The sequence below is a fragment of the Aotus nancymaae genome, unplaced genomic scaffold (genome assembly GCF_030222135.1).
Source record: "Aotus nancymaae isolate 86718 unplaced genomic scaffold, 86718_ANA_hifiasm-v0.15.2.pri h1tg000016l, whole genome shotgun sequence".
NCBI classification, from domain to species: Eukaryota; Metazoa; Chordata; class Mammalia; order Primates; family Aotidae; genus Aotus; species Aotus nancymaae.
Genome location: NW_026988428.1, coordinates 35,827,234 through 35,840,065, shown reverse-complemented (window position 1 = coordinate 35,840,065; position 12,832 = coordinate 35,827,234). Strand labels below are relative to the sequence as shown.

Genomic DNA, 12,832 nt, shown 5'->3' with positions numbered 1-12,832 from the left:
ATCACAGCTCCTTCTGCATGAAGTGGGAAGCAGATCCATCATCTTGAAGGGTGCCCCTAATCTCCACCCTAGGTTACCTCTGCTATAGTTTGGCAAATCTGCTTTCCAGTCCCTAAGCACAACATGATTCCTGCCTCCTTTACGGCTCTCTGCACAGGAGATGGCAATGTTTTCCCTCTTCCTCGAGCCATACCTGTTGCCTGCTATCTTTCTAAATCTTGCTCCAGATTGTCCTTCTCTACCTCCCAACCTTAATACCACCAATACCTATGTGCATACAGTTTATGGAGCTGTGCTCTCAGCACTTGTATCTGTTAGATGCAGCAGTACAGCTTTCCAACGTGAGGAGTACATGTTTAACTTTCAGTGGGCTGAGAGAAGGTCCTCGCCTCCTTTTACAACATCTTCTCCTGCGCATATGGGAGACGGCATACATGGGATACTCAGTAGAAGCTGCTTAGCAAGGGCAGAGGCCCAGGCCCTCCTACCGTTTGGTCCCCACCCTCTGATTCGGGGCAATGTCGATGGTGTCAGTGACTGCATCGTGACGGACAGCCAGGCCCAGGTCTGCTATAGCACACATGCCATTTTTCTTCACCAGAATGTTCTTTGACTTTAAGTCTCGATGAGCAATTCCAGGCTTCCCTGGCAGAGAAAAAAACAGGGATCTTTAACAAGAGATAATATAAATGTTAAAAGCACAGACCCTGCAGCTAGACCGCATAGGTTTGAGTCCTGGCTTTGCCTCCTGCTAATCCAGTGACCCTGGAAAAGGGACTTTACCCCTCTGTACCTGTCTTCTCATTCAATCAGAATGACAGTACATATTTCATGGGACTGTTGTGAGGATTAAATGCATTCATGTAGCTAAGACCACAGAAGGACAGGCATATTTAGCTAATATTTGTACTAATATTTACTACCACTACTCGCCTTCCCTGAGCAAATATGCTCAAGTATAGAACTGCTGAGGAATGAAAGAAGTTGCTGTGATGGCTAGCTCTCAGAAGGAAACAGGCCCAATGATGAGAACTGGCACTGCATAGGCCAGGAATAGTACCCAACTTTCATGGCTGGTTTTCTATTGTGGCCAGCAAAACCTGTGGCCCTGGTCAACCAGGCATCGAGGATCACACCTGCCATTGTGACAAGAACCAGGATCTCCCAAAGAGTCAACATGATAGTCAACAAGCAGTAGAGCTTCAGGTCTTCTTCCTCCAGGAAAACCTTCCCAGATTAATAAAGCCCAGCATCTAAGCCACCAAGTGGCCTTTAAACCAGCTGTCCCCAACAATGAACATGGAAATCACTTAACTGATGTTCCCAGTACACTAGTTTATCATTTTAGTTCCATTTTTCTAACGTCTGTTGTGGGCTTCTGAGATGATTACTTGATTACTCCCTTCATAACAAATGACTGTATCAAGCCATTGATTGACAAGTAGCTGAATATTGCTATTACAGAGTTCCTGAGGGAATTCTAAAGCCAGAGGTGGAGAGAACAGCCTGTGAATACCTCACTCAAGTAAAGCTCTAACCTCCTTTCCTTTAAATTAAACTAGAGTTCCTGAGGTCCAGCCCCAGCTTTCTCAGTAAAAAGGAATTCCGGGAACTAAATCAGGACAGTGCAGACTTGCTGCTCCTGTGCTAGTCCACTCACCTTGGGTGCCCACGATCTCCATGTGCAGATGTGCCAGCCCACTGGCAGCAGACAAGGCCAGTTTAATCATCCCCTCGATTGTCACTGTGTACCGATTCAGATAATCAAACAGGGACCCATGCTCATGATAGTCAGAGACAAGCCACAGCTGTGTCCAGGTGCCATTATCTGCAGAGAACCACAGATTAGTTCCAGAAAAAGTGTAACTATCAGCAAAACAGTGAAGGTTGGAAAGGATGAATGTGCGACACAAAATCCAGTTAGATTGCTGAATTCACATTTCCCACCTCCATGCCCCCTGAAGCCCCTCGCATCCTTTCATTTACAGTGGTCTAGCAGTTTGGGGCCTCAGTAAGGACAGGGAAACACCACCTCTTTGTTAGGATTGCTCCTTGTTTCTTTTAGGTGAGCTGGAGGATTCTGAACATTATGCACTTTGGGAGGCCGAGGCGGGTGGATCACGAGGTCAAGAGATCGAGACCATCCTGGTCAACATGGTAAAACCCCGTCTCTACTAAAAATACAAAAAATTAGCTGGACATGGTGGCGCATGCCTGTAATCCCAGCTACTCAGGAGGCTGAGGCAGGAGAATTGCCTGAACCCGGGAGGCGGAGGTTGCGGTGAGCCGAGATTGCGCCATTGCACTCCAGCCTGGGTAACAAGAGCGAAACTCCGTCTCAAAAAAAACAAAACAAAACATTATGCCAAATTTCAAATGTGAGGTACCCGAAAGAGGAGGTATATGCGGGGAAAGTAACAGTTATCACCAGCTTTGTCTGCAGCACTGCTTTGATCCTGACCAAGAGATCTCATCTGCATGAGAAAACCACAAGGAGCTGGATCCACCACCGCCAAGCAGGAAAGCCTCGGAGGACATCATGTGTCCCAGCGACCCTCTGAGTACAGCCCAAACACAGCACCTGTCTCATCTGTAATGTTTCTTTTCAGTCTGTTGCTCTTACTAGGCTATGGTACCTCTGTGAGTAGGCAAGATCTCCTATATGCATTATTGTATTCCAGGCCAAAAAATGCTTTTCAGTGCATGAACAGCCCACTTCCAAGTATTCCCAGAGAGGCATCTCATCCTTCAGAGGAGCAATGGAAGGTGGAAGGCATACACTTTATTTTCTCTTTTACATTAGGAATAACAGGAAGGAGGCGAAGAGGAGAAGGGAGAAAAACACCAAAAGTCAAAAGCCAGGAATAAAATTAAGCCACGTCATTGTCAATAGGAAGACTGGAAATTGAGTTGAAATCACCAAAATTCCAGGCTGGCACTGATTCCAGGGTACCATACCATTTATACACTATGTTAAAAAGGCAAGAACAAGGGAGTCCGATTTTTCCCCTTCCCTGGCCTTAATGTGGGTTTTGAGAGCCAGATCCCTGCTCACACAAGCTGCCAGAATCAATAAGGGAATGGATCCTGGGAATGCGCACATCTTGGCTTCTCTCATTACAAACAAGGGGCCCACCCAGCACACTGATTCTCACACTCTAACCAGCCCCGAAGTCCTGAGGACCTGGCCAATACGTTCGAAGAGAGGATACGATTTGATCCTTTAAAAATACATGTAAGATTTGAATTTTATCAAAACGTGATAGTGTTTTAAAAAGGAACAGCTTACTCAGTGGGAGTAAAAACACTTGTCTTCCCCTTCCTCCCTTGTATTGGAGTCTAAGCCTCCTCAGCTTGGGGGCAGTGGAGGCCACAACCTCCAACAGCAACGTGAGGAATGAGGAGTCTGCAGTTGTTTCAGGAAAGAAAAACTAATAGCATATTCTGTAGTCTTTGTAGAGACTAACTTCTAAACTGCACTGTGCCACAGGAGCAAGCTATGTCACAACTGCTAGAGAGACCATTCCACAATGTGAGCCAGTCACTCATGGCATCCTCTCTGCACTCTGGGTGCCACTATTTGCCCACGTGTCTGTCCCCTTCTTCCTGGGAGCTCTGTGAGGTCATGAGCCAACAGAGTAGCCAACAGAGGTTCCGGCCCACAGCAGTCAATAAATGTTATTGAATCAACGAATGAAATTTTAATTACTACTCACTATCTTCAGAAAGGAATACAATCCTCTCAAAAAGGCCCCTCATAATCTGGCCTCTGCCAGCTTCTCCACCCACAGCCATCCAAGTTACTTTCAGGGCCCGAAACACCTCACCTTTGCACACATCTGCAGTGCCCTTCCCTGCAAGAAGGTTTTTCTTTCTGATCAACTCTTGCCATCTTTGTCTCAATCAGGCTCAGGTGTGACTCAGCCCCAGTCTGTGCTCACCAGAACAACTCGTGTTTACCTCCTCCAATCCCCCTTACTCATTGTCCTTTGCTAGTCAATGAGGTCTTCAAACATAGGAAGGTGCCTGGCACATAAGAGACTCAAAAACTAAAGCAATAAAAGGAGGAAGAAGGAAAGAAGAATCTTCAGGGACAGGACTGACCAAGAGTGGAGTCTGAAGGCCACTAGGTGACACTTGGTGGACTGCAGGCTTTTCTGTCATTATCCTTTCCTGCCAGGGTTGAGGCTACAATTCATCATCCTAGTGATTTTTGAGACAGAGTCTCACTTTGTTGCCCAGGCTGGAGTACAGTGGCACAATCCCGGCTCACTGCAACCTCTGCTTCCCGGCTTCCAGCTATTCTCCTGCCTCAGCCTCCCTAGTAACTGGGATTACAGGCGTGTGTCATCATGCCCAGCTCATTTTTGTATTTTTAATAGAGACAGATTTTGCCATGTTGGCTGGGCTGGTCACAAATTCCTGACCTCGGATGATCTGCTTGCCTCAGCCTCCCAAAGTGCTGGGATTACAGGCTTGAGCCACCTCGCCCAGCCCATCCTAGTGATTTCCAAAATAAGCTTATTGGAGCCCCTGCAGGGACTACACTGGAGGCGGGTTTGGGAGAATGTTGAGAAAGAGAACTTGAGCAGGTAGGGTGAGGGGATGTATCTTGTTTATCTGTGTAAGAACGGCTTATTTGCTCGATAATCTGGATTTCTGTATAAGCTTTTCATGGAATAAAAGGCTCCACACCTTAAGAAAAGTGTGGAAACTAAGACCGTATTCAAGTTCTCTTTCTATGAGTTACAATGATTAAGGCAAACAGAGCTGTGCGTCCCACAGCTACGCACTTTCTCCAGCATCCTCCATCTGGAAATGCTGTATCCAAGCCCAGCCCTACCTTTATTGTCAGCGGCAATAAATCCAAGGATGTTTTCATGGCGAAGCATGACCGTCTGGTATATTTCTGCTTCCCGGAACCAAGACCGTTCTTCACGAGAAGAGAATATTTTCACAGCCACATCACCACCCCTCCAGCGGCCACGCCATACTTCCCCAAATCGACCCTTGCCAATAATCTCTTGTAAAACGATGGTTCGGGCCACTGTGCGCTGGACAAAGAGGGGTAACCCTGTGGACCAAAGAATGGAAAGAAACCTGACATTGCAAATTTGACAAATTTTGCAACTCCCACACTCACTGACACAATGGAAAGACCCTTAATACAGTGTCTTCATCCTATACTGGTCCATTAACCAGGGAGAGCTGCTGCTGCCCCTGCACATTTCTAGGTAATCTACCAGGCTGAGCCAGGCGGAGAGATGGGGAGCAAGTGAACACAAAAGGGAAATGCGTATGATTAGCTACTCCTTATCTAAGCAATTTCTCCTCTCAATAAGTATGGGCAATAGACTCAAATGTAAACGTTTGACCAGATTTACCAACTCTTCAGCCAGCCACCTGTGGGCCAATCCACCCACGGGCCAATCCACCCACATCTGCTTTATTTTGGTGGAGGAAGAAAAGAGGGCAGAGAACATGAAAGTGGGGGCTGCTGTGCTGGGGACCACCTTCTGGCCTCTCTGCTTATTAGCCACTAGAGGGCGGTGCTGTGAGGCCCATGGGTTCCCACCTCCAAAGAGAGCAAGGCTCTGCTCGCAGGCGGAACTCCAGATGTAGAATGGAGGACTATCTGTGCTTATTCTAAGATTTACTTTACTGTCTTTATAAAACTCAACAGTGCTTCATTTGACTCATTCAATGTATCTCTATGTATCCAATCACCCTTACCATCACAACTGATTCTTAACTCTCTTACTCCCAACCCCCAGTCAAATAGATAGATATATTAATCCCTAGGTCTGGTAGATGGGAACTTCCATGCTTACTATGTATTAGGCTCCATGCTAAAGGCTTTACATAAATCATCTCACTTCCCCAAATAACCTGAAAGGTAAGGCATTGTTATCATCCCCATTTGATAGACCAGAAAACTAAGGCTCAAAGAGGAGGTTATGTAATATTCAAATTCATACAAGCAGTAAGTGGCAAAGCAGGGCTTAAAATCTAGGACTGTCTGATTCTATAATCTATGCTTTTAATGACAACAGTATAGAACCACCAAAGTGTTTCTCAAATTAGCCCCCGCCTCTCCATCCCCGTCCGCCTGTCCTACTTTTGGACCTTCTCTAAAAGATTTCCAACAGGTCTTTCGCCTCCCATCTCAGCCTGCTCTTGCCCTGCGCACCCACACACACCCCCCCTCACCCCACCCTTCCCAACAGAAGGCTGGCAGTGAATGAATTCATCCTCCACACCACTGCCAGAATTCCTTCCAAAGGAAAAAAATGAACATTCATTTCCCACATGGAAACTTTCAGTAGAAGCCCCTTACCTATAAGATAAAGGTCAGCCCTCAAGATCCTCTACACCTGGGCCAGCCTGACCTTCCCACCCCACCTCTCACTCCATCCCACTCCATCCCTTCCCCAGCACAAGCACATCATGCTGGTCTCCTTATCATAAAGGTTCTTTAAACATACAGTGGATCTTCATGCCTTTTAGTCTTTTTACTCAAGGTATTTTCATTGGCCTGGAATGTTCTCTGCCCTCTTGCCTCTCTTAAAAATTCCAACTCGGCCGTGCGCGGTGGCTCACGCCTGTAATCCCAGCACTTTGGGAGGCCAAGGTGGGCGGATCACGAGGTCAAGAGATTGAGACCATCCTGGCCAACATGGTCAAAACCCGTCTCTACTAAAAATACAAAAATTAGCTGGGCGTGGTGGCACGCACCTGTAGTCCCAGCTACTTGGGAGGCTGAGGCAGGAGAATTGCTTGAACCTGGGAGATGGAGGTTGCAGTGAGCCCAGATCAAGCCACTGCACTCCTGCCTGGCGCCTGGCTACGGAGTGAGACTAGTGAGACTCTGTCTTTAAAAAAAAAAAAAAAAAATCCAACTCATTCTTCAAGACTCCCTTTTTTCATTTTTTTTTTTGAGATAGAGTATGGCTCTGTCACCCAGGCTGGAGTGCAATGCATGATTTCGGCTCACTGCAACCTCTGTCTCCCAGGTTCATTCGATTCTCCTGCCTCAGTCTCCCAATTAGCTGGGATTACAGGCACCCGCCACCACACCCAGCTAATTTTTGTACTTTTAGTAGATATGGGGTTTCATCATGTTGCTCAGGCTGGTCTGGAACTCCTGACCTCAGGTGATCTACCCACCTCGGCCTCCCAAAGTGCTGGGATTACAGGTGTGAGCCACCATGCCAAGCTCTTTTTATTGAGATGGAGTTTCACTCTTGTTGCCCAGGCTGGAGTACAATGGCTCAATCTCAGCTCACTGCGACCTCTGCCTCCAGGGTTCAAGCAATTCTCCTGCCTGAGCCTCCAGAGTAGCTGGAATTACAGGCATGTGTCACCAGTTAATTTTTTGTATTTAGTAGAGATGAGGTTTCACCATGTTAGTCAGGCTGGTCTCAAACTCCTGACCTCAGGTGATCCACTCGCTTCGACCTCCCAAAGTGCTGGGACTAGAGGCGTGCCCCACCATGCCCAGCCAAGACTCCTTTTTTTTTTTTTAAAGACAGTCTTGCTTTCTATTGCCCAGACTGGAATACAGCGGTACAATCTTGGCTCACTGCAACCTCTGCCTCCTGGGGTTGGAAGCGATCCTTATGCCTCAGCCTCCTGAGTAGCTGGGACTCCTAAGTAGCTGCAAGCCACCACACCCAGCTAATTTTTGTATTTTAGTAGAGACACAGTTTGGCCACATTGGCCAGGCTGGTCTTGACCTCTTGACCTCAAGTGAACCACTGCCCAGGCCTCCCAAAGTGCTGGGATTATAGATGTGGCCACCCAGCCTCAGGACTCCTTTAAACGTACCCTCCCCCTGTGAGCCTCTTCCCAACAATTCCTGTCTCTCTTATCCAATCCTGGGTCAGCCTCTTTTTAATCTGTTTAAAACTGTATCACTCAGAAAGTATTCAGCATATACTTATTCAAATGAATTGAAAGTCATGTGAGCAGCATGGACTTACCACTTCGAAAACCACATCATTAGAAACCTATCACCTTGGAATTTCTGTGCATTCTGAATGAAGAATATACTAAACCACTCAGAGGGAAATAGTTATTAACCATTTTACTCCAAAAGATTAAACTACCATGGTCCTTCCCTTGTTTCAGCTGTTCCAGATCTTAAAAAGACTTTGGGAAAACCCACTCTACCCTCCTCTAGCAGCAAGTCAAGTCCTATAGTCTGCCAGGAGGTTCTAACCATTGTCCTACCTCTTTCAACAAGGAACAAGCCCTAGATTTTTACTGTTTCTAAAAATATGCAGCTTTTAAATATATCCATCATTTTGGTGCTCTCTACTGCAGAGCTTAATAAAAGCAAAGCCACTGAAATTCAGGAGATGTCACAGCTCAAAGTATTCCTGTGTCAAGCAGGAATGTCTGGGCATGACTGACGGCATAATTTCCCCACAGAACAATAGTCTTGTCCTACGTCAAGGAAACATACATAAAAACACGCAAAGTTCCCACAAATAAGATCCTCTGTGTTTTAGCTAGAATGGCAACAGTGATCTTTGTTTTTTTCTTTTATAAGAATGTACTTGAAGCCAGGAATTTGAGACCAGCCTGGGCAACAAAGTGAGACCTTCCACAAAAATTTTTTTTAAAAAGTGCCAGGCTTGGTGGCACATGCCTAAAGTCTCAGCTACTCAGGAGACTAAGGTGGAGGATCTCTTGAGCCCAGGAGGTTGAGGCTGCAGTGAGCTGTGATTGCACCACAGCACTCCAGCCTGGGCAACTGAGTGAGACCGTATTTAAAAAAAAAAAAAAAAAAAAGGAATGAAATACCACTGTCATGAAAATAATGGTTTTTCTTCATTAAAAAAATTATTTTGCAAGGCAGGCGGATCACCGGAGGTCAGGAGTTCAAGACCAGCCTGGCCAACGTGGCGAAACCTCGTCTCTACCAAAAATACAAAAATTAGCTGGGCATGGTGGTGCATGCCTGTAATCCCAGCTACTAGGGAGGCTGAGGCAGGACAATCGCTTGAACCTGGCAGGCGGAGGTTTCAGTGAGTGGAGACTGCGCCACTGCACTCCTGCCTGGGAAACAAAGCAAGACTCTGTTTCAAAATAAATATACAAATAAAAGGTAAAAAAATTATTTTGCTTTCATATTCACATTTAACAGCTAGATGAGCTATACCTTGACACCTGAACAACCCCAAGTCCCTTTATCCTAAATTCTCATCTTATGCCAAGGTCCAGTGTTTGTTTCATTTCCCTCATCTGAGACAGACTTGGTCAATAACAGGTAGTACAGGAAATAGTGCTGATGCTATGCTGGAGGCCCACACTGCCTTTATTTTAACCCCCACCAAAAACCCTTGGGCAACTGGTATAAGTCAATGATTCACCAAATCCCAACTCTAAGCTTTACTGGATGTCCTTAAACTCCCCTTGTGGTTGCTCAGAGATCAATGATTAGCTGTCACCACCTCACAGGAATCTGGCACACTCCTGTTTCTCAAAAGGGGCCCTGAAATTGAGCACTCCACTGCTCAGGTGGAACCAGCTGAATTTTAATAGATGTACATACAGTTGCAAAGCTTAGAGAGGCAGGGCTTCTGCAGTGGATAATTGTGTACTAGACCTTGGGAATCCCAGGGAATGAGAAGGTTTCAGTGAACCCATTATCTTATCTTATTACACGTCAGACTCCAAAAGAAGGGGAACTAGGAAACCAAATGACTCAATGCTGGTAGAAACAAAGGCAGGGCCCCCAGCCTTCTTTATAAGCACTCTATCCTGCTGGGAAACTGATGAAAGCCAGCCACAGACACGACGCCCTGGAGAACTCAGTACCTGAGCCAGACCCTGAGGTGGAGAGATCATAGACAAGATCCTGGAGCGTCTTGTCTTTGGAGAGGCACATCTCACATGAGGGATCTTCCATGTCCAGTCTCTGGCGGTTGTGATAGACACGCTGATGATAGTTAATGACAAGGAAAACAATGATGATGATGAGGAACAGGAGGAACACTGGGCCGGCGATGATGCCTACCAGCTCCACCGGGCCCCACATGGATGGATGCTCAGGCTCCTTGAGGTGACCTGGGTCAAGCGAGAGAGGAGAGGGAAAGAATGAGGAGTAAAAACAAGAGAAAGAATAAAAACACCTCCCTCAAAGTGAAGAGTGAAAAAGACCCTTTTCCCTTTCTATGTGTTCAGGCTCCTTTGATCTCTCTGATCTTCCTGGGCTAGTCTGTCTGCCTAGATGCTCTCAAATGTCCAACTTCTTTAGTTAAGGCACCCCTTCCCACAGTCAAACCCACAACCCACTTCGTAATCTCACATCACTTCATGGTACTATCCCCACCTCAGGCCCCTACACAGATACCAGTTTCTGCTCTTTAACTCACCACAGCTCCTCCAAGCTCTGCTCTAGTTTCTCTCCTTCTCCTGTGGGCTTTGCAGTAATACTTCCTGAATGGTAGACTCGCAAAAGGGTGGTATGTGGTGTTTCTCAGCTTTGGTCACTGGCCTTTTCCTATTCTGGTTCCTTTTCACATCTGACCATCACCTTCCCGAGGAGTCCCATACACGCGGCTCTGGGGCCATCTCTTTCCGGATCTGTCCCACAGTGGAAGAACCAGGCAGGGATCTTCCACGGATCCCTGCCTGGTTCTTCCACTCCTCACTGCTGCCTATGGCTGCTCAGCCACTACCCAAAACACAGCTGGCACCTATGGGACTAACTTGAAAATCTGCTTCCTCACTCACTAATCTACAAAAGCGACTCCTGAGAAATCCCAGCCTATGTTACCTTGGGAAACATCCATCCAAAAGGCATCTTTATCGTCAAACCAAGTGATTGGGAAAGAGTAGAAAAAAAAAAAAAATCAAACGACGTGGTGCCCTCCCTCCAAGCTGAGCCACTAGTCCAACAAGGGCGTGCACTCACCACTGGGCACCCTCAAGTCGATCCTGTTGCAGTAGTCAGTGTAGCAGCAGTGGGTGTTGCGCAGGTCCTCCGAGCTGAGGCAATAGAAGGGCTTCCCGGCAGGGACCAGCTCCACTTTGGGGATGCAGGTGCGCACATGGTGCTCCATCCCATCCAGGTTGAAAATGGAAACCATGCAGGCCCCATCTGTCTCACACGTGTAGTTGGCCTGGAGGCAGTTGGTGCACGCACACAGCAGAGCTGCAGGAAATTGGGGAGCAGACATTGACATCAATGGTGTGATCTTTTCCAGGTCCTTTTCCCAACTTAGAATATAATCCCTTAGCACACTTGATGTTCCAAAACCGAGTTTTTATGGAGATGGAGCCAAAAAGATATCTTTAACTGGGCACAACTTCACCTGTTTATCTGGCTCACAAACAAGGCTTTTGAGGCTCCATCATTATCCTCTAAGTGCTCTACTTTATGCCCGTGAGAGACAGAGGAACTACCTTTTCTTCAAATCGAGATGCCTGACAAGAGGAAAGCATCTTCGTTTTGGAGAATGTGGGGCTGCCCCCACTTCATGCAGAGCCACCTAGGGTTCCTGGAGCCATCACCAGCCCTATCTCCCCCAGCAGGAACCAAGCACACCCACGGCTTCCTGCAGCATGCATGCTCTCACACATTCTTTTGCTGCAATGCTTTTTTCCTGCCTCATCTTACAAATCCTTCAAAATTCAACTCAAATGTCATTTCTTTTGAAAAGCTTTCCCTGACCACTCCATTATCGTTCTCCTGCCTTTAGTCCAAATCAGGTGCCTCTCTCATTCACAAGGGGCAAAAAGGATATCCTCCAAAGAAGAGAACTTGAGTGCCTCCCTCATGAAGTTATTGTGAGGACTAAGTGAGATAATGCATTGAAAGTGCTCAATACACTTAACCCATCCTGAAAGGCCCCTGGATAGCATGCACATGCGTGCAAACAGGCACACACACACAGACACACACACGTAATTTCTTTCAAATAGGCAGTGTACACAATCACCTCTGGGATTAATGAGTTTTGCTGGGTAAGTATCATACATAAGTGTGTCCCATTTGACAGGAAATTACTGCAAATGAATTTGGCGCCTCTGAAACCCTCTTCAGCAGCCCCGGAATCTGAAATCCTTTATTTATTCAACTAACAAGAATAGCACAGACAGGAGTTGGCTCTCCCCAACACTGTCTCCCATGAGACTAACCTAGCTCTGACCTCTTGGAATGGGCAGGAGTGTTGCTTTGCCCACCAGATCACTGAGGTTGGGGCTTGGAAGTGCTGAATGAAGCACTCACACATTGGGGGCTGGAGGTGGTGCGGCCCATACGAGTCCCAGATTGCACACTAAGTAAATACTATCTGGATAACAAATGGGAATGCGTTCACACTATGGACCCTAGAGATGAGACACTTATGGGCAGTCCCATGAAAAGCTACCCTGTCATAACTCACGGATTTAGCTGTAAATAGTCTATCTTTGTCTCTTCCTCCAATATTCTGAACGGCATCTCTTGGCTTCTCAAATCCAAAGACAGATTCTAAATATCTCAGTGCCCAACCCCTCCTTCCTCAGGCTTTCTATAAATGAGGCGATTCCTTGCTAGCCCCACCCAAGGAAACCAAGGAGGCAGCCCTGGCAGGTGGAGAGACAGTGTAGACAGTGCAGATCTTCACTTATGGCCTGTTGTATTTTCTCATATTGCATCAGATCCCTTTCTTCTGGGAGAAAGTCCAAAACATGCAGCCTCTTGCTTAAGAGTTTGGGTAGTGTTATTTCTTAAAGGCAGAGCGTTTAAAGTAGATGCCTATTAGACTAGGATCCAAATCATAGATTTTAAAAGTAAATTTCTCCTGAATTTTTATTCTAACCCATTTAGACACACAAG

The 12,832-nt window shown here is 46.6% G+C and overlaps 1 protein-coding gene across 2 annotated transcripts in view; it reads right to left on the bottom strand.

Moving 5' to 3' along the window:
- ACVR1B (activin A receptor type 1B) overlaps positions 1–12,832 on the bottom strand; it is a 41,487-nt gene that overhangs the window by 10,498 nt on the left and 18,157 nt on the right. The window contains exons 2-7 of one of the 2 annotated variants that reach the window (XM_012450241.3): positions 10,925–11,164; positions 9,826–10,074; positions 4,844–5,074; positions 3,290–3,406; positions 1,661–1,828; positions 489–645 (exon numbers count right to left, since the gene is read on the bottom strand). In XM_012450241.3, the coding sequence (XP_012305664.3) occupies positions 489–645; positions 1,661–1,828; positions 3,290–3,406; positions 4,844–5,074; positions 9,826–10,074; positions 10,925–11,164 (1,162 nt within the window). The remainder of the gene's footprint in view (positions 1–488; positions 646–1,660; positions 1,829–3,289; positions 3,407–4,843; positions 5,075–9,825; positions 10,075–10,924; positions 11,165–12,832) is intronic. The other variant, XM_012450240.3, reaches the window with a different exon arrangement.